General features: G+C 47.0%; 2 protein-coding genes across 3 annotated transcripts in view; both read left to right on the top strand.

Moving 5' to 3' along the window:
- The window catches only part of LOC307206947 (protein unc-13 homolog A), a 123,658-nt gene extending 116,908 nt beyond the window's left edge, over positions 1–6,750 (top strand). For both annotated transcript variants that reach the window (XM_079960460.1, XM_079960459.1), the window contains 3 exons: positions 1,630–1,722; positions 3,512–3,671; positions 4,940–6,750. In XM_079960460.1, coding sequence (XP_079816586.1) covers positions 1,630–1,722; positions 3,512–3,671; positions 4,940–5,231 — 545 coding nt within the window. In that variant the 3' untranslated portion in view covers positions 5,232–6,750. The remainder of the gene's footprint in view (positions 1–1,629; positions 1,723–3,511; positions 3,672–4,939) is intronic.
- Positions 6,751–10,851: 4,101 nt separating this feature from the next.
- On the top strand, positions 10,852–19,460 carry DOHH (deoxyhypusine hydroxylase). Its single transcript, XM_079960897.1, has 5 exons — positions 10,852–10,899; positions 14,858–15,164; positions 16,807–16,883; positions 17,551–17,788; positions 18,931–19,460. Exons 2-5 carry the CDS (start codon positions 14,891–14,893, stop codon positions 19,245–19,247), a joined length of 906 nt encoding a protein of 301 aa, XP_079817023.1. The 5' UTR covers positions 10,852–10,899; positions 14,858–14,890; the 3' UTR covers positions 19,248–19,460.
- The last annotated feature ends 1,600 nt before the right edge of the window (positions 19,461–21,060 follow it).

The following is a 21,060-nucleotide window of genomic DNA, read 5'->3' as shown; positions in this document are numbered from 1 at the left end:
AAGTTCCTCATCGGAGGAAGCCTGTTTGAATGATGGACTGGTTTTTAATCCTGCTTCTTGGACCATGAAAGGGCACAGGGGATTTTGGGTATTGTTACTGAACTGGGAGCTGGGAAGGAATGGTTTTCACCTTGTTGTTTGACTGAGGTCACCAAAGCTTGCCTAGGCTATCTGTCTATTCTGACGACTCTGTTATTCTGGTTTTCAGTCACTAACAGGGTTTAGATATAATGCTTCGTCAGCAAAGCATTTAAGTGGCTTGCATCAAAATTATAAGATGGACGTATCAATAACCTATATATCTATATCTGCGGCTGAGATCAAAATTGTTCAACACCCCATTGTTATCAAAAATTTGCAGACATTCCACTGTTTGCAACGAGCAAATCAAAGTTGCGTTTCCAGCTGAATTTGGGGAAACCAAATATCATTTGGGAAATTATGTATGATGAAATGAAAAGGATGTTTAAAATAAAGTTTGTAAAAAAAAAAAAACGGAAGATTTTCTTTTGGGAATTATAGGGACAGAACTACCTAAACTATATAGAAATTTGTTCATGTATGCTACTACAGCAGCAAGAATGTTACTTGCCCCAAATTGGAAAGAAGCAGAAGACCCAGCAAAGGAAGAACGGATACAAAAAAAATTATGGAATATGCAGAAATGGTGAAACATGCCGGGAGAATTAAGAAATCAAGATAACAAACTTTTTATAAAAGAATGGAGATGCTTTATTGAATATTTACAGATAAATTGTAAACAGATAAAAACATTGGCAGGCTTATTGCAATAATCTGCAGTTTTATAAGAGTATATATTTAAAGATGAATAAATGACCAAATTAGGTTAATTTGGATATGCAGAAGATATTAAAAAAAAAAATTAAGGAACCGCAGAAAGAGGCGGAAGGAAGTCAGGTTTTGAAATGTCAAAATGATACTCTGGTTTCTCTTCAGATCGTATAAATCTTTCGCCTTTTACAAAAGAACATTTTTTAAAAAGCAGCTACAGCCAACGTCTTATAACAATCTAACGCAATGCAAAGATGTGATAATAAAACACATAAAAAAGTAACATTCAACAATCAATTACAACAGCAATACATTATTGCAGTCCAAAGACCCACAAAACAATTTCAAAACTAGATACGGTTAAAACGACCAGACAGACAGATGGAAGACAATCATTAGAATAGTGTAAAATAACAATATCAGCATATGAAAGTTAAACAGAAATTCACTCTTAACAGATACAGTAAAGCATTTTTAAACTATAATCCATAAAACAATGGGAAGCCACAGCAAATAAAATAATGCAATACAAATTGGGAAGCAGAGACTAGTGGGTGGAGCAAGGCAGGTGGAAGAAAGCCGTGCCTGATGAAGTCTCTCCCCTGATAGTACTTCCAGGGAAAGATTTATCCAAAAAATATATGATGACATAGGAAGGACCTCTCAAAAGTGGGGAGCACTGAAGCAAGCGTCAGGCCTCAGTCCACCAACAAGTTTTGTGGGGGTTTTCTTGGCGAGGGGAGGAGCGGAAGAAATCACCAGACAGGGAATGAGCTAAAAGTTTGTGCACTAATTTTCCGTTGTGCATCTCCACGCTTCCCTCCCTCTGCCGGGCAGGATCCGGAGTGGACGACCCCGTGGGAGAGGTCTCCATCCACGTGGAACTGATCACCCACCCTGGGACTGGGGAGCATAAGGTCACTGTCAAAGGTGAGCCGGAATTGGCGGCCGTAGACTTGGAAGGGAGTTAGAAGGGATCATCTAGTCTGTGTTAGAATTCCTGCTCCGCGATTGCAGTCACGGGATTGTTGTCTATCACATGACGGTGTGTGTTTTGACTCCACCAAGTGGGAAGTGACGGAGACAGGATGTTTGTGTTCCATGAAGCGGGACTATTGTCCTTTGTTCTTTTTTTCTCTTTGCTGTCTGATGCTAGAGAGAGAGAGGGAGCCATGTTGCAGTGCTCCGTGTCTGTTTATATGCAAATAAAGTAGATTAGCCAAAATGCAGAGGTCTGTTACACGAACTGCACAGACTCTGCGGATCCCTAAGTGTGCCGGTGTCTGTTGGCATCGGTCGCTGTGATGTTCGGGCAGAAAAAAGCTTTCGAAGCTCCCAAACGATCGACCAGGAGGGAGAGAACGTGCCAGCTGGGAATGTGTCTCTGCCAGGGTCCTACTTGAGTGTAGGACAAGCTCCTGACCACCACCACCACCCCAGCAACGCAGAAATCAGCAGCGGTTCCGTATGGGGATCAAACCTGCGACCTTGCTGTTATATTGTGGGAATGTTGTGGATAGTAGGAGAGGATCTATTGACTGAATATTCTCCTTCCTCCTTTTTTTTCTTTTTTTTTATCTTATATTTTGGAAATGTACACCTAGTTTTTCTTTTCCTTTTAATTTTTGGGGGGCCCCTAAGAGACCGGGGCCCTAAGCTAGAGCTTGTTTAGCTTTTACGTAAATCCAGCACTGGGGACGCGGGTGGCGCTGTGGGTAAAACCTCAGCGCCTAGGACTTGCCGATCGCATGGTCGGCGGTTCGAATCCCTGCGGCGGGGTGAGCTCCCGTCGTTCAGTCCCAGCTCCTGCCCACCTAGGAGTTCGAAAGCACCCTTAAGTGCAAGTAGATAAATAGGTACTGCTTTATAGCGGGAAGGTAAACGGCGTTTCCGTGTGCTGCTCTGGTGCCGGTTCGCAAGAGTAGCTTCGTCACGCTGGCCACATGACCCGGAAGTGTCTGCGGACAGCACTGGCCCCCGGCCTCTTAAGCGAGATGGGTGCACAACCCCAGAGTCGGTCACGACTGGCCTGTACGGACAGGGGTACCTTTACCTTTAAATCCGGCACTACTCAGGACCATGGAGATGTTCTGGCCTTTGATCTGAAGTTTAGGGCCAGATTTCGGTTTGATGCGGCCCTCAGCTCCTGAAGGTAATGGGGCCCTTTCTATGTCCAGCTGTCCTTTGTCCACAACAAGTTGTCGCTGTTTTTTTGTGTTGAATATATGCTATATGGCAATTTATGGACCTAATAGGTATCTCAAACCATTTGCCCATGTGGCCATGCAACCAGTCCATGCAGAATGTAGGCACCCTATATATAGAAAGGAACAAACCAGGGATATTTCAGGGAGCAGGCGGGGCCCGTGACTTACATCAGTGATGGCCAAATTTGCCCATCCAGCTGTTTTGGGACTACAACTCCCATCATCCCTAGCTAACAAGACCAATATCCAGGGGTGATGGTAATTGTAGTCCCAAAACAGCTGGAGGGTGGAGTTTGGCCACCACTGACTTACACCCTAGGAGCCTACACAACACAAAACACTGTTGCTGGATGTAGGTTTTATTTTATTGGTTTTTTTATCTTCTATTTTGGAAATGTGCATCCAGGGTTTTTTCCTTTTAATTTTTTGGGGGCCCCCAAGAGAGCGGGGCCCTAAGCTAGAGCTTGTTGAGCTTATACGTAAATCCGACACTGCGCCTTTCTCTCGCCCAGTGGTAGCCGCCAATGACCTGAAGTGGCAAACGTCGGGGATTTTCCGCCCCTTTATTGAGGTCAACATCATCGGGCCACACCTCAGCGACAAGAAGAGGAAATTCGCCACCAAGTCCAAGAACAATAGCTGGTCTCCGAAATACAACGAGAGCATCCAGTTGTAAGTGATTGTCCTTTCTCCCCCTTCCTTCATCTCAGGAGCAACTCAAGAAAGACAATTATTGCAAACCTTGGTCCTGCCTCCTCGCCAGGCCAGCCGTCTCGATTTGCAATACACCTCGGCCAGTAAAGCGAGATGAGCGCTGCAACCCCAGAGTCGTCCGCGACTGGACCTAATGGTCAGGGGTCCCTTTACCTTTACATTTACATTTAAGAACCATTTTATAGGGACGCGGGTGGCACTGTGGGTTAAACCACTGAGCCCTAGGGCTTGCCGATCAGAAGGTCGGCTGTTCGAATCCCCGCAATGACGGGGTGAGCTCCCGTTGCTCGGTCCCTGCTCCTGCCCACCTAGCAGTTCGAAAGCACATCAAAGTGCAAGTAGATAAATAGGTACCGCTCCGGCGGGAAGGTAAACGGTGTTTCCATGCGCTGCTCTGGCTCGCCAGAAGCGGCTTAGTCCTGCTGGCCACATGACGTGGAAGCTGTACGCCGGCTCCCTCGGCCAATAAAGCGAGATGAGCGCCGCAAACCCCAGAGTCATCCATGACTGGACCTAACGGTCAGGGGTACCTTTACCTTTACCTTTTAAGAACCATTATAAAATATTGACAAAAAAATTTTTACACACGTTGAAAAGTGTTGGTACTGACCTTGAAAGCCCTAAACGGCCCAGTATCCCTGAAAGAGCATCTCCACCCCCATTGTTCTGCCCGGACACTAAGGTCCAGCTCCCTGCGAGAAGTGAGGTTACAGGAAACCGGGCAAAGGGCCTTCTCGGTGGTGGCGCCCGCCCTGTGGAACACCTTCCCACCAGATGTCAAGGAAACAATGTGTTTGCGCAATGCGCTCGAAACGCACTCAAAGCTTTCTATTTCTGGCTCTGTAGCTGAATGGCGCTGTGGTTTAAACCACAGAGCCTAGGTCTTGCCGATCGGAAGGTCGGCAGTTCGAATCCCCGCAATGACGGGGTGAGCTCCCGTTGCTCGGTCCCTGCTCCTGCCAACCTAGCAGTTCGAAAGAACTTGAAAAGTGCAAGTAGATAAATAGGTACCGCTCCGGCGGGAAGGTAAATGGTGTTTCCGTGCGCTGCTCTGGTTCGCCAGAAGCAGCTTAGTCCTGCTGGCCACATGACCCGGAAGCTGTACGCCGGCTCCCTCGGCCAGTAAAGCGAGATGAGCGCCACAACCCCAGAGTCGGCCACGACTGGACCTAATGGTCAGGGGTCCCTTTACCTTTTTAGCTGAATCCACCTTTTCCCTCCCGCAGCGCCCTGGGCACAGAGACGGGCCCCGAATGCTACGAGCTCCAGGTCTGTGTGAAGGACTACTGCTTTGCCCGCGAAGACCGTACGGTGGGCATTGCCATTTTGCAGCTGAAGGACCTCTTGCAGAGGGGCAGCTGCGCCTGTTGGCTGCCCCTCGGCCGCCGCATCCACATGGACGACACGGGGCTGACGGTCCTGCGCATCCTCTCGCAGCGCAACAACGACGAGGTGGCGAAGGAGTTCGTCAAGCTGAAGTCAGACACACGCTCGGCCGAGGAGGGCAGTGCCAGCTAAGCCCCACTGTGCCCTGCTCTCTCCCAGTCCTGTGGTCCGTCAGCCCCATGGCCTCCTAGCATCAACTTCCGACCCTCGTTTATGCAGCCATGTCGAAGCCATAAGAGGTCCCCGCCTTCTCCTTCCTCCCTGAATTTGGGAGCCTCGCTCCTGCTGCCAAGGATCAAACACCCTCCGAACACACACACACACATTGCCAAATCCATTCAGTATTAGCCGCTATGGGGCAGAGGGAAAAGAGGGTAGCCTCCCCCCCAAGTCAGGACCTTTGGCCCCTCCAGTCCAACATTGGAAAAAGGGGCGTTCTCTGCCCTACCTGAAGATGCCTGCGGTTGAATCTCCTGTGGGCAAAAGGGGCTCTGACGCTGAGACGCTACATTTCTGGAAACGGGGGCCAAAGGTCCTGCTGCATGTTTCCCAAGACAGACCCGCCTCCTTCTCACTCATGGCATAGCTGTCAACCATCCCTTATTTGGCGGGACAGTCCCTTATCCCAGTGCTGTGTCCCGCTGCTGTCCCTTATTGATGATGTCCCTTAAATTTCCCAGGTTTCAAAGGAAGCAGCTCCTCTCCCTCCCTGCCTGCCGGCCAGGGAGGAGGGAGGCTCCAGCTGTGTTGCTTGGCTGCGTTGCTCACCCAATAAGGAGTCTGAGAACGACTGGGGGGGTGGAGCTTGCATGCCTTGTGCCGATCAAATCGGCCGCCTTGCCTGGGGACTCGCCTTTGCTCAGCGCTTCCCAGCGGAGAGGTGACGGTGGTTTTCCTTGCTGCATCCCCTTTGCCGGGTTGCTGCGCTGTGGGAACCACCGCTTGAGGCTTCGCTTGGCTGCTGGCTGGGCTTTCTGCCCTTGGGTCGGAGGGGCTCAGAAGCTGAACATACCTGTGCCCGGAAAATCCCTTATTCTGGCTTCTGATCCCTTATTTCCGGGGCTGCTGGTCCCTTATTTTCAAATCTGTAAGTTGACAGCTATGACTCATGGCCACCTCTGTCCCAATCACAGCTCTTTCCCCAAGGAGCCATCCTTGCACCGTTTATCCGCCTGGCACCGGGTTGCCAGCTCTGGCTGGCAGCTGTGCTCTCCCAAGGTTTTGGCAAGGAGTTTTTTGGGTCCCACGGCACCTCTAGGTTGGGTCAGAGGTGGTCATGTTGGAATTGCTCGAGGCAGAGTGTTGGTCCATCTAGTTCAGTGCTTCCTGCACGAACCGGCAGCCTAGGGCTGGACACACACCCTAACTGGCAGCATTTGAAAGGAAGCGAGGTTTCGCAACACGGGCCGAGCTCTTTGCGGTTTGCAGCGCTGCCGAGAAGCAGAGCAAGCCATTGGTGAAGAGAAGGGGTTTTAAACTGGAACCTTTTTTAAAAAATGAAATAAAATTGCTGCTCAGAGGCAGCTGGTGCCCGTTGGTGGTAGGCTGGGAGGTCAACAGCAGATGGCGCCAGAGACACCCAAGAAAGGCAGAACCAACTAATTCCAGTTCCGTAGGGTTGCCATATGTCTGGGATTCTAATGACAGACTTGGGAAATCGGCAGCTCAACAACTACCCCCCTCCCCCCCAAAAAAAAACAACCCCGCAACTGTTTGTGTCCAGGTTTTTTTACTTCTTGAAACAGGGCGACCCTAAGCTGAGCCTCACAGGGAGAGGACTGAGGCCAAGGAGGTAGAAAAGAATGGAAGGAAGGAAAGGAAAGTTAAGTTGGAGGGGATGGAATAGGACGTCCCTATTTTCAGGGGAGAAACATTGGAGGGGACGGAATAGGACGTCCCTATTTTCAGGGGAGAAACGTTGGAGGGGATGGAATAGGATGTCCCTATTTTCAGGGGAGAAACGTTGGAGGGGATGGAATAGGACGTCCCTATTTTCAGGGGAGAAACGTTGGAGGGGATGGAATAGGATGTCCCTATTTTCACAAGAGAAACGTTGGAGGGGATGGAAGAGGACGTCCCTATTTTCAGGGGAGACCGTTGGAGGGGATGGAAGAGGACGTCCCTATTTTCAGGGGAGAAACGTTGGAGGGGATGGAATAGGACGTCCCTATTTTCAGGGGAGAAACGTTGGAGGGGATGGAATAGGATGTCCCTATTTTCACAAGAGAAACGTTGGAGGGGATGGAAGAGGACGTCCCTATTTTCAGGGGAGAAACGTTGGAGGGGATGGAATAGGACGTCCCTATTTTCAGGGGAGAAACGTTGGAGGGGATGGAATAGGATGTCCCTATTTTCACAAGAGAAACGTTGGAGGGGATGGAAGAGGACGTCCCTATTTTCAGGGGAGAAACGTTGGAGGGGATGGAATAGGACGTCCCTATTTTCAGGGGAGAAACGTTGGAGGGGATGGAATAGGACGTCCCTATTTTCAAGGGAGAAACGTTGGAGGGGATGGAATAGGACGTCCCTATTTTCAGGGGAGAAACGTTGGAGGGGATGGAATAGGACGTCCCTATTTTCAGGGGAGAAACGTTGGAGGGGATGGAATAGGACGTCCCTATTTTCAAGGGAGAAACGTTGGAGGGGATGGAATAGGACGTCCCTATTTTCAGAGGAGAAACGTTGGAGGGGATGGAATAGGACGTCCCTATTTTCAAGGGAGAAACGTTGGAGGGGATGGAATAGGACGTCCCTATTTTCAGAGGAGAAACGTTGGAGGGGATGGAATAGGACGTCCCTATTTTCACAAGAGAAACGTTGGAGGGCTGCAGTAGCCCGCTTCTGAGCTCGCAGCCAGCCCTCCCAAGCAAGGCAGCCTAGGCTTACCTGCTTCTGGCTAGCATCCTCACTGCACCCATTTCAGAGAACGGACCTGTCTAACTGAGGTCCATTGCAGTGGGTCAGCCTCCACGGGGATGTCCTCTGCCATCAGCGCTGAAGCTGAGACTCATCTTCCGGTCCAGAGTTGGGGGGCAGGAAACAGGTGCCGTCTTGTCCTTTGTCCCCCCACTGCAGGCGGCAAAATGTCATGGGCCGGCCACCTCCAAGACCCTCTCCTTCTCCCCCAGGACCCTTTAGGAGAGAACATCATCCCAAAGCGGTTTCATTCCAGCCACCTTCCCCTCTTTTCTGAAGATACCCTTTCCGTACCAATTTGCCCGGGACCAAAGTGTCAGAATTTGAGTTGAATGTTTACACACACATAACACCCCAAGTCGTATACCTGCGCAGGTGTGCATTCTGCCGAACTTTTTTAAAAATAGTAATTTAAACGAAAAGAAGACATCAACGGGGACACCTAAGCGGTTTAGATTACGGATTCCTCCCCACGGACCTCATCCGTGTTTCTTTCCCCCCAACCTGTCCCCCTCTCCGAACCGAACCGAACCGATTCCCTTCTCGATAATTTCTGTCCGGCATCTACTTGAAACTAAACAAACAAGAAGATGATTTAATAATTTTAAAAAAGGACGGGGAAAAATAGAGTGAAATAAATAAATACCAATCCCGGATGCTCGGAATCGAGTTAATAATTATCCTGTTGTGGACCACATGCACACGTCTTGGAATATGTCATTATCTGTTCTGTTCCTACTTACCTGAAGTGGATTGAGTTGAAACAAAAAAACAAAACCAACGATGCATGATAGTGAGATGTTTTGCACTATTTTCAACTTTTGGGGCTGTATACAAATATTTTATTAACTGACATTAAAAAGAAAAGAAAAACGAACGCTTCTTTTCCTGTGTTTCTAACCTGTCCTCTCTGCGTCCGAGGAGTGCCTAGCAAGTGTGATTTTTCTTTCCAAAGGAGCTCAAGTTGTGGGTGTTGTAAGAAGATGAAAAAACTGCTCCCTTTCCCTTATGGGGTAGCCAAGAGCCCCTATAGAGTCCTTACGTAGGTTCCCTATTGGTAGGAGAAAATAACAGAGGCCAACCAGAGAATATTGAGAAGCAAAGCAGCTAGTAAGCCTGATCTTTATTAAACTGTTGCAACAGTTCACCCCACACAGGAGGGAGGAGGAACCCAGAACAATGGTGTGCAAGCCCTTATATAGACTTTTGAAATTGCCCACCCTGTAGCCCAAGACCACCCCAAAAAACATCATACATACATCACAGAAGGAGGTGGGTCTCCAGCAGACATTCCGCCTGCCAGGATACCTGATAATGGTCACTGATTGTGTTACCTGGGCAGCCTGGCTGTTCTTTGGTGGTGGTTAATACTTTAGTTTCCCCGAGACCCAGGTCACATGCCCTGGAGAACAAAACAGCCAATATTATAGAATCAAAGTGTTATAAGGAAAAAATGCTTTTTCCTTATGGGGTACCCAAGAGCCTGTATAGATAAGTAGGTTCTCTATCGGTAGGAGAAAATAACAGAGGCCAAGCAGAGAATATTGAGAAGCAAAGTGGCTAGTAAGCCTGATCTTTATTGAACTGTGGCAACAGGGTCCTCACTCCCCACATGTAGGAGGGAGGAGGAACCCAGAACATTGGTGTGCAAGCTCTTATATAGACATTTGGTGTATGTGTATATGTATATATATATATATATTGTTGTTGTTTATTCGTGTCCACCTCTTCGTGACCCCCTGGACCAGAGCACGCCAGGCCCTCCTGTCTTCCACTGCCTCCCGCAGTTTGGTCAAACTCATGCTGGTAGCTTCAAGAACACTGTCCCACCATCTCGTCCTCTGTCGTCCCCTTCTCCTTGCGCCCTCCATCTTTCCCAACATCAGGGTCTTTTCCAGGGAGTCTTCTCTTCTCCTGAGGTGGCCAAAGTCTTGGAGCCTCAGCTTCAGGATCTGTCCTTCCAGTGAGCACTCAGGGCTGATTTCCTTAGGGATGGAGAGGTTTGATCTTCTTGCAGTCCATGGGACTCTCAAGAGTCTCCTCCACACCAGAATTCAAAAGCATCCATTCTTTGGCGATCAGCCTTCTTGATGGTCCAGCTCTCACTTCCATACATCATGGCTGGGAAAACCAGAGCTTTAACTATACGGGCCTTTGTTGGCAAGTTGATGTCTCTGCTTTTTAAGATGGATGATGGGTTTACCTGGCTGTTAATGGGTTTACCCCGAAAATTGGTGTGCAAGCCCTTATATAGACTTTTGAAATTGCCCACCCTGTAGCCCAAGACCACCCCAAAATTAATATAATTTGCAAATGTGTAGAGGCATAAGAAATTAAAGAAGCAAGAAAGCAGAGAGGGGGGGAAGGAAGGAAGGAAGGAAGGAAGGAAGGAAGGAAGGAAGGAAAAGTTTCAAAATCCACAATTGCAACAGCGAATGATGCAATGTTCCAAACTGAACCCGGAAACTCAGAGCTGCACTCGAGTCTATAATCCAGAAGTCTATCGCCACGCCCCGCCTTACGGAATGAAGGCGGAGCAACGCCGGCGTCTCCCTACCAACGCGCATGCGCCCGAGGCCGCCATTTCCTCTCGCAGCTTTCGCCCGTCCGGACTCGCCCATTTGAAGCGGAGAAAGGGGGGGGAAGAAAAAGGAAAAAAGGACCATTTGAGGCAGCCTATACTGAAAAAACTTTGTCGCTTCGCCCTTCTGAATTGAAGAAGAAGAAGAAGAAATACGGAGGAAAAAGGGCCGCTTCCACCATTCTCCCCCCCGCCACATTCTCGTGGTACTTGGTTTCGTCCGCCGCCTTATTGCCGAGCGGGCGTTCCTTCCCAGGTTACCGCGCAGGCGCAGAAGGCTGCCTTAGAACGCGTGCGACTTAGGTGAGTGGGATAGACATCAAAGCGGGTGGGCAGCCGCCTGCATCCCTGTTGCCATGGAGACGGGATGGGAGGGGGCAGGGGAGCTACCCAGGGTTGCGGGGACAATGGGGGGGGGAATCTTGGGGTGGATTTGGGCTTGGTGGGTTGGGCCAGAGCTGATCAGTTTATTTTGGCTGCTGCTGATTTGCATATATTTGCATACATTTGCATATTATGTTTGAGCTGCCTGAGACGTTCGTGTTATTTGCACACACCCCTTGCTGATTTGCATACATTTACATGCGTTTGCTAATTTGCATAGGTTTACAGGGGCGCTGCGTATTTGCGTATTATTTATTATGGTGCCTGCTAATGGTTTTTTAAAATAATAATAATAATAATACCGTTTATTTGTTGGCTTCATGAAACTTCTACATCGCTCGATTGCAAAAAATGACCACTTTACCAAAGGGTTTACCAAAAAAGACAGATGAAGCGATAAAATTATCCGTGAGGAAAATCAACAGCAATAATTTAAAACTTTCAAAAAGTTAAAACAGCTATTGGCTAAGATCCCATGAAAACTTGCCGTTGACTTTTTAAACATCCCTGGAAGCTTGTTGAAAGAAGAGTGCTTTTAATAATTTAATGTTGTATTTTAATTTTGTTTTTAAGTTGTATTCATTCAACTTATTTTTATTATTGCTTGTTAGCCGCCCTGAGCCCAGCTTCACTGGGGAGGGCGGGGTATATATATATAAATTAAAAAATATTATTAATTAAGCAAGTGCTGAAAAGCATACAGTGAAATTGCCCCCCCCCCCAATGATTTGCATAGATTTGTGCATTCTCTGGCATTGATTTGCATAGGTTTGCTTGTTAACAGCCTTGGCCGCTTCTGATTTGCGCCTGTTTATTAAGCTTCCCAAACTTTTAACGAATCGAGGCCAAATTACATCAAATTTCACAGGTTGTTTTTTAAAAAAATGTTTTTTCCAACTATTTGTGTCCCAGTTTCCCCCCGTTACTGCTTGATGCTACAGTAATAGCATCATATACAGTTTATTTCTGGCATAGAGAGTGGTTCTGAGCATGCATTTTCTATTTTCTATTTTCTATTTTTCACTGGGCAAGAGCAAAAAGCTGCTTGTTTGAAGACAAATTACATCTTTCTCCCCACTTCTTTGGCCTTTAAAGGATTAACCCAGACCTCTGATCCACAAAATGTCCGAATCACAACAGATTTTGGTTTTTTAAAATAATTTTTTATTGGAAATTTTATTTACAACATAACACAAACTCCCCACCTCCCAACCCAGAAATCCACCCCCATCAGACATAAACATAACAAACAACAAGCATAATATACAACAATACAAGCAACCAAATAAAAGACTTCCTTTATCCTGTTTCTGGTATCCTTATTTACTTCTTATAAGCTATTTCCTTTATGAATAATTATTAAGATTTTTCTAATTATAACTTAAATATCCACAAAGTCTCCTGCGGACATTAATCGAAACAAGTCCAGGTATGAATTTTAAGGCACTGTTTTGTGAAGTATTCTCCGCATTCCCCCCATGCTTTTTGAAATTCTTGTCTAGTATGATCTCTAATTGTCTCTGTTAATCTAGCCAGTTCAATATACTCTAAGAGTTTGTCTTGCCATTCCATTTTTGTTGGCACAATTTCTTTTTTCCAGTTTTTAGCAATTAGGATCCTTGCTGCTCCTGTGGCATAGAGGAATATGTTCTGATCTTCTCTTGCTATACCTTCGTCCGTTATTCCTAGTAGAAAAGCTTCTGTATTTTTCATAAACTTATACTTAAACATTTTTTTAAGCTCGTCATATACTATGTTCCAGAAGCTTTTGAGAATCACAACAGATTTTGGATGAGTTGGACTGTGCTGTACCTTACCAGTACAGTAATGTAAATTTTTTTTGCATCAGTATATACAGTGGTGCCTCGCAAGACAAAAAGAATCCATTCCGCAAGTCTCTTCGTCTAGCGGTTTTTTCGTCTTGCGAAGCAAGCCCATTGACGGCTTAGCGGATTAGCGCTATTAGCGGTTTAGCGGCTTTTAGCGGATAAGCGGCTTAGCGGCTTAGAAAAAAGGGGGGAAAGGGAAAAAAACCCGCAGGAACTCGCAAGACATTTTCGTCTTGCGAAGCAAGCCCATAGGAAATTCGTTTTGCGAAGCACCTCCAAAACGGAAAACTCTTTCGTCTAGCGAGTTTTCCGTCTTGCGAGGCATTCGTCTTGCGGGGCACCACTGTACCTGGGAGTGTTTTCGCCAAAATGCTTTGGCCAGGTGTCAATGTGCGTGCTTGAGCAATAACATTAAAAATCTCCCATTTATGGGCGTCTTCCAAGACTTAAAAGCCAAACCATCTCCTGAGTCAACAATTATGTGTGTATCATATTCAGAGTTGCCGGCAGGTGACCGTGAAATGGAATTTTACCAGCGACTCGGCTTGGCTTCCCCAGAAAATTTTGGATCTGGAACTTTTTCCCCCTCTGCAATGGGAGAGATCCAATCGTTTTGTTTACCCCACAGAAGCCAAACAAGCAAAAATTAAACCAACTGCAATTAATGTTAATTTGACACCTTCCAAAAATATATGGCCCAAAGGAGTTGGACGTTTGCTTGAATTCAGTGCAATTCAGGGTGGATAAAAATCAAAGATTAAAAAAAATAAAAATCTGATTTTTAAGGTTTAAATTGGATTTTTAAAATAAAATCCTTTTGGAGGAAAAGTCTTTTTAAAGATTTTCAATTTAAGTTACATTATAGTCCAAAGGTTATTCATCAGGAAATAAGGATTTAAGTTTTTCATGTCTGCTTAAACTCAGTCTAAGTTGTGTTTTTTTAAAAAAATTGTTTAGCCACATCAGTTAACAAACATGGATACATAAGCTATAATGTTATTGTTTTAGTTAAATAAATTGTTTAAATTGTTACTAAGGAAATGATTAGTTTTCTCCTTCCAATAAAGTACAGCGGAAAAGTTGTCCAAATATAAACAGTTAACTTATTAAACCTCACAATAGTTTCATAATTTCCTGTCTATGTATTTCTAATAGCAGAACCAAATCGGTAATTTTTGATATAACTGTAAAAACTACTCTGAAAATTTATCAATCCAAAAATGAAACCTTCATCTGGTTTGTAAATATTAAGATGATACCAGCACGAATGAGTCTGTCTGTAAAAAAAAAGAAGATTTAAAGTCTTACTGACTAGTGATTTAAATTGTGATTTAATATCAATTTGATTTAAATCAAATCTACCCTGATTGCAATTTACTTCTGAGTAGATATTGCTTGGTTCCCATCTTTCTAAAACTTTGCAAAGTTTGGGCTTCGTTAAAATGTTTGAACTCGCTAAAACGACGGAATTCATAAGAAACCACTCAGGTGGCAAGGTTGAAAAAAGAATGGGATTGCTTTAATAACTATCTAATAAAATACGGTTCCAACAACATTTGGCTGTGCCCTAGACTAACTTCACATATATTGGGGAATGTTTTTCAGTTATGGAATACAGATAAATTGAATGTAAAAGAAATTTGCAAACCGCAAAGAGATAGACGGAAGTCAAATAATATAGAAGGGATTCAAATCAGTTTAGGAGAACAATCAGAATGTGACGAAAAAGAAAAGTGACTATGAAGGTAATGTCGTTCTAGGAATTTCGGGTATAAAACATTCAAATGATGGTCCGTAATCCTTAAATAATTTTGTGTGTTTGATAATACATTTTTGTTTCCCCCCACCCCAAAGCTTTATGTTTTTTAATTTTTACTTTTTTCACATTTCGTTCATGTATAGCTTTATTTTCTCTTTATGTGAATGCAACAATCAATTTATTTTCTTTTAAAATGCAATAAAGTATTTTTAAAAGGGGGGGAAGTTTGGGCTTCTCCGAAATGCGGACTTTCACCCCAAAAACCCCCCCTCCTTTTCTCTTCCTTTAGGTATTCTTTGAAGTAGCTGCTGCCCAGGTAACCATGGTGACAGAGAAGGAAATCGAATTGATTGGCCGGACGCTGGTGGACGCCAGCCAACCCCTGAAAGCCCGTTTCCGGGCGCTATTCACCCTCCGAAACCTAGGGGGCGCTGCAGCCATTGAGTGGATCAGCCGAGGTTTTGGGGACGACTCTGCGCTCCTCAAACATGAACTGGCTTACTGCTTAGGGCAGATGCAGGATGAGAGAGCGATTCCAGTCCTCATTGAGGTTCTCCGAGACGCTAGCCAGGAACCCATGGTCCGCCATGAAGCTGGTAAGACAGGCTGTGTTGACGGATTGCAAGGGGGCTGGTTTGGGGAACGCTTTTAACGTTTGGTAAATTATTATGGGACGCGGGTGGCGCTGTAGGTTAAACCACAGAGCCTAGGGCTTGCCGATCGGAAGGTCGGTGGTTTGAATCCCCGCAATGACCGGGTGAGCTCCCTGCTCCTGCCAACCTAGCAGTTCGAAAGCACGTCCAAGTGCAAGTAGATCAATAGGTACCGCTCCGGCGGGAAGGTAAACGGCGTTTCTGTGCGCTGCTCTGGTTCGCCAGAAGCGGCTTAGTCCTGCTGGCCACATGACCCGGAAGCTGTATGCCGGCTCCCTTGGCCAGTAAAGCGAGATGAGCGCCGCAACCCCAGAGTCGTTCACGACTGGACTTAACTGTCAGGGGTCCTTTGCCTTTACCTTTTTTTTTTGGCATCTGATGGGAGGGCATTCCACAGGGCGGGTGCCACCACCGAGAAGGCCCTCTGCCTGGTTCCCTGTAACCTCGCTTCTCACAGGGAGGGAACTGCCAGAAGGCCCTCGGGAGATGGACCCCGGTGTCCGGGCTGAACGATGGGGGTGGAGACGCTCCTTCAGGTCTACTGGGCCATTTAGGGCTTTCAAGGTCAGCACCAACACTTTGAATTGTGCTCGGAAACGTCCTGGGAGCCAGTGTAGGTCTTTCAGGACCGGTGTTATGTGGTCTCCACTCCCAGTCCCCAATCCAGCTGCCGCATTCTGGATTAGTTGCAGTTTCCGGGTCACTTTCAAAGGCAGCCCCACATAGAGCGCATGGCAGTAGTCCAAGTGGGAGATAACCAGAGCATGCACCACTCTGGCCAGACAGCCTGCGGGCAGGGAGGGTCTCATCCTGCGTTCCAGATGGAGCTGGCTCCCCATTTGTCAGATGCTTTCCCCAGGGAACATGGCCAGAAGTATGTTGACATACTTTTAAAATGTGTTTGGGGAGTGGATATTGGGTTGTTCTTGTGGTTAATTTGATTATGCATTTTGTATGGTGATTTACCGTATTTTTTGCTCTCTAAGACTCACTTTTCCCCTCCTAAAAAGTAAGGGGAAATGTGTGTGCGTCTTATGGAGCGAATGCAGGCTGCGCAGCTATCCCAGAAGCCAGAACAGCAAGAGGGATTGCTGCTTTCGCTGCGCAGCGATCCCTCTTGTTGTTCTGGCTTCTGAGAGGCAGAATATTTTTTTTCTTGTTTTCCTCCTCCCAAAACTAGGTGTGTCTTGTGGTCTGGTGCGTCTTATAGAGTGAAAAATACGGTAATGTTGTGAACCGCCCTGAGTCCCGTATGTGTGGGGCAACATGCAAATTAAGCCAATCAATCCATAAGAGGATTCTAATCTTTGCGGTTGGTTTATTAGGGAGCTGCCTAAATTGAATAAAGTCATTGGTCCATCTACCTCAGTACTGTTTGCAGCTGCTCTCCGCAGTTTCAAACAGAGACTTTCTGCATGAGTTGTGGCCCCTTTAGCAATTTTAATATCTTGCACCTTTTTATTATTATTACGCCACGTGTCTCTGTGGGGTCAACAGCGGGAGAGAGGGATATAAACAAATAAAATTAATAACACCCACCCACCGCTTCCACCTTCGTGTCTCATTCTCTCCCTCCTTTCGACAGGTGAGGCGCTCGGTGCCATTGGGAACCCCAAAGTTCTGGACGTCCTGAAAAAATACTCCGAAGACCCTGTCATTGAGGTAAATCCAGGGATTCCTTTCCAATTCTTCCCCGAACCTGAACGGAACCAAAAAATTAACACCCCTCCATCCGTTTTTTTAAAATATATACCGTATATAATTTTTATTGGTTTTTTTAACATACCATTTTCAACAGTAAACGTACTTTTACACCTTATTCAATCTTTTGACTTCCATCCGTCCTGTCTGAAAATTTCCCAATCTAATCTCTAATTTCTTACTTTCCCTATTACATTTAAAACCCATAACCAATATCTCTATCGACTTTGTAAACACTTCGTATATTTCTCCTTACAAAACTTCTTGTGGTGCTACTAGCGTGATTTGTTGGTTACAATGGCTCTTCAAATAGTTTATATACTTCTTCCAATGTTCTGTCAATCTCCGGTCCCGCAGGTTTCAAATCCTTCCTGTCGTTTTGTCCAATTCTGCGTAGTCCATTAATTTCGTCTGCCATTCTTCTTTCGTCGGAATTTCTTCTCGCTTCCATTTCTGGGCTAACAATACTCTTGCCGCTGCTGTTGCGTATAAAAACAGTTTAACATCTTGCCTATTAATATCCTGGCCTATAATACCAAGTAAAAATGCTTCTGGTTTTTTTAAGAATGTATTTCATGTTTTTTCACGAAATATACGTTCTTGAAAAACACCCCTCCATCCTGTTCAGGTGGCTGAGACATGTCAGTTGGCCGTGAAGAGACTGGAATGGCTTCAGGAACACCCGGCAGAAGCATCCTCTGGTCCCTACTCCTCCGTAGACCCAGCGCCTCCATCCGAGGAGGCGGATGTGGAAAGGCTGAGGCAGGCTTTGCTGGACGATTCGCGGCCCCTGTTTGAGCGATACCGGGCCATGTTTGCCCTGCGCAACGTCGGCGGGGAAGCGGCCGTCCTGGCCTTGGCGGACGGTGAGTCTCCTCGCTTCTCTTGGGCCAGAGATTTCGCCTGGTCAAGCGGCTCTGGCCGGAATTTGGACCCGCTTGGCTGCTTGCCTAGGACCCTCGTACCTACGGGACCACCCCTCCCGTATGCCCCACGGAGAGCCTCAAGGTCCATAAACAGCAACACCCTAGTGGTCCCGGGTCCTAAGGAAGTCAGATTAGCCTCAACCAGAGGCAGGACCTTTTCAACACTGGCCCCGGCCTGGTGGAATGCTCAGTCTCATGAGACCAGGGCCCTGCAGGATCTGATTTCTTTCCGCAGGGCCTGTAAGACAGAGTTGTTCCGCCTGGCCTTTGGCTTGGGTCATTTTGGACTCACAGCTGTCCATGGAGGCGTAGGTTAATTCTGTGTCCAGGGCAGCTGTCTACCAGCTCCATCTGGTATGCAGGATGAGACCCTCCCTGCCCACAGACTGTCTGGCCAGAGTGGTGCATGCTCTGGTTATCTCCCGCTTGGACTACTGCAACGCACTCTACGTAGGGCTACCTTTGAAGGAGACCTGGAAACTGCAATTAATCCAGAATGCGGCAGCTAGACTGGGGACTGGGAGTGGCCGCCGGGACCACATATCACTGGTCCTGAGAGATCTGCATTGGCTCCCAGTACGTTTCCGAGCACAATTCAAAGTGTTGGGGCTGACCTTGAAAGCCCTAAACGGCCCAGTAGACCTGAAGGAGCGTCTCCACCCCCATCGTTCAGCCCGGACACTGAGATCCAACGCCGAGGGCCTTCTGCCGGTTCCCTCATTGCGAAAAGTGAGGTTACAGGGAAACAGACAGAGGGCCTTCTCTGTAGTGGCCCCCTCCTTGTGGAACACCCTCCCTTCAGATGTGAAGGAAATAAGCAGCTATCTTCTCTTTAAAAGACATCTGAAGGCAGCCCTGTTTAGGGAAGTTTTTACCATTTAGTGCTGTATTGTTTTTAACTCTTGATTAGAAGCCACCCAGAGTGGCTAGGGAAACTCAGCCAGATGGGCGGGGTATAAATAATAAATTATTATTATTATTATTGGGAACACTACAAGCTCTGGCTCTTAAAGATAACGCAAGGTGCCAGTCCTCAAGCCCCTATCCTGATCTGCGATTCTCCTCTCCCTTCCACCCTCAAGGCCTCCGCTGCGGCAGCGCCCTCTTCCGCCACGAGGTCGCCTACGTCCTCGGACAGATGCAACACGAGGCGAGCGTCCCGCAGCTGACAGCCTCGCTGGAGGACGGCGCCGAGAGCCCCATGGTGCGCCACGAATGCGCCGAGGCCCTGGGCTCCATCGCCCGGGCCTCCTGCCTCTCTGCCTTGCAAGCCCACGCCCAGGACAAGGAGAGGGTCGTACGGGAGAGCTGCGAAGTGGCGCTGGACATCTACGACTATGAGAACGGTGGTGATTTCCAGTACCCTGACGGGCTGAGCAACCTGAAGAACTCGGACTGAAAAGGGCGCAGGGAGCTGGCTGAGTCTCGGCCGCCGCAATTTCATCCCGGTTTGGAGACTTCTCACCTCCGTTTCTAATTTGCGGCCTGTTTCTCTGCTCGGTGGTTGGTGGGTAACGGGTACCTACAACTCAATAGCGGGTTCTGTTCCGGATCTGGTGCCTTTTCTGTTTCCCCTCTCTCGTTTTTGCAAATATATGTTCACGCGTATTTATACGGCAGCGACGAATGAATGAATCTTTTTTTGTTGTGGTTTTTTTTAATAATAATTTTATTGAATTTTATTAAGGACAAATTAGAAAACATACATATTTACAACAAAAGAAAAAAGAAAATTTTTCTTTGAATGAATCTTTATCTGCGTCGGCTGTAGCAATAAAACAACACTACGATATACAATGAATAGAAATAAAAAGTCAGTTATGTAAAATACATTTTAGGGTTTTGAATCAATGGTCAGGTAATGGATCTTATTCTGATTGCCCCAGCGAAAAACCTTGCCACCTTTGCTGTCACCTGCTCATCTTGATCTGCCAAGAGAAAGGACAGTGGGGCAGGGGCTGGGCGGCACGGGATGGATGACAAAAAAGGGGTGATAATCTCATTCCTCAAGTCTTTATAAAGAGGGCAAGACAGAAGGGGAATGTGCCACCGATTTGGGACGGCCGTCTCCACAGGGACGTTTTTCGTCTGGAATCTGTTGGAATCGTCCCTCAAGTCCAGCCGAGGGCAAGACATTCAATCTTGCGAGAGTCAAAGCGCGTCTATATTTTGGAATTGCTCGGTTACGCAGAGAGGGTGCCAGAGAGTCAAAACAGGAAGGTGGAAAACAGCCAGCCATGGGCAAAATTTCCTTATTGTGGCCAAACTGTTTTGACGCTCGATGATATTTCGGTGCTGACAAATTAGGCTGGCTGTGGCAGCGTTGGTGTGTCGCGGGCCCTGGACACTTCCTGCAATCAGTAATAATCAATAATCAATAATAACAGCCCTGCCCATCTGACAGGGTTGCCCCAGTCATTCTCAGCAGCTTCCGACAAATTGATGCCTTAAGCACAGCAGAGCATCAAATATTAAAAGCTTCCTGTACAGAGAAGACCCACGGCCACCACTGACATTTTAAAGTGAGCCTGACGCAGCCAGAATGTTTGCAAGCCATCAACAGATTTTCTTTAGATTTTCCTTTTTTATGTCCATGGAGTTTTCTTGGCAAAATACTGGAGTTGTTTGCCAGTTCCTTCTCCAGGTGGGTCACATTTAGTCTATACTCTGCTATGACCTGTCCGCCTTGGGTGGCCCTGCGTGGCATAGCTCAGGGGTTAGCAAGCTTTTTCAGCCGTGGGCCGGTCCACCGTCCCTCAGACCTTGGGGGGGGCGGACTATATTGCGGGGGGGGGGGATGAATGAATTCCTGTGCCCCACAAATAGCCCAGAGATGCATTTTAAATAAAAGGGCACATTCTCCCAGGCAGACCCCACAAATAACCCAGAGATGCATTGTTAAAGAAAAGCACACATTCTACTCATGTAAAAACACCAGGCAGGCCTCACAAAAAACCCAGAGATGCAGTTTAAATAAAAGGGCACATTCTGCTCATGTCAAAACATGCCAATTCCTTGCACCAGCTGCGGGCCAGATTGAGAAGGCGATTGGGCTGGATCCGGCCCCCACGCCTTAGTTTGCCTTCCCATGTTCTAGTAGCAGGTGGTTCCCCAGACTTGTTTGCCTGAACTGAAGTTCAATATTCAATACGGTTAAGACAGAGAGGTTCTAGCATAGGGGTCAGCAAACTTTTTCAGCCGGGGGCCGGTCC

Source organism: Podarcis cretensis, assembly GCF_951804945.1.
Source record: "Podarcis cretensis genome assembly, chromosome: 18".
NCBI lineage: Eukaryota > Metazoa > Chordata > Lepidosauria > Squamata > Lacertidae > Podarcis > Podarcis cretensis.
The sequence above is the reverse complement of the archived record's forward strand: the minus strand, read 5'-3'. Positions and strand labels throughout refer to the sequence as shown.

What these genes read in the sequence shown, in the direction of transcription:
- DOHH (XM_079960897.1), top strand. Translation starts at nt 14,891, where the DNA reads ATGGTGACAGAGAAGGAAATCGAATTGATTGGCCGGACGCTGGTGGAC. An exon ending in CCGAAGACCCTGTCATTGAG is followed by an intron (nt 16,884 to 17,550) that starts GTAAATCCAGGG and finishes CATCCTGTTCAG; the next exon opens with GTGGCTGAGACATGTCAGTT. An exon ending in CGTCCTGGCCTTGGCGGACG is followed by an intron (nt 17,789 to 18,930) that starts GTGAGTCTCCTC and finishes TCCACCCTCAAG; the next exon opens with GCCTCCGCTGCGGCAGCGCC.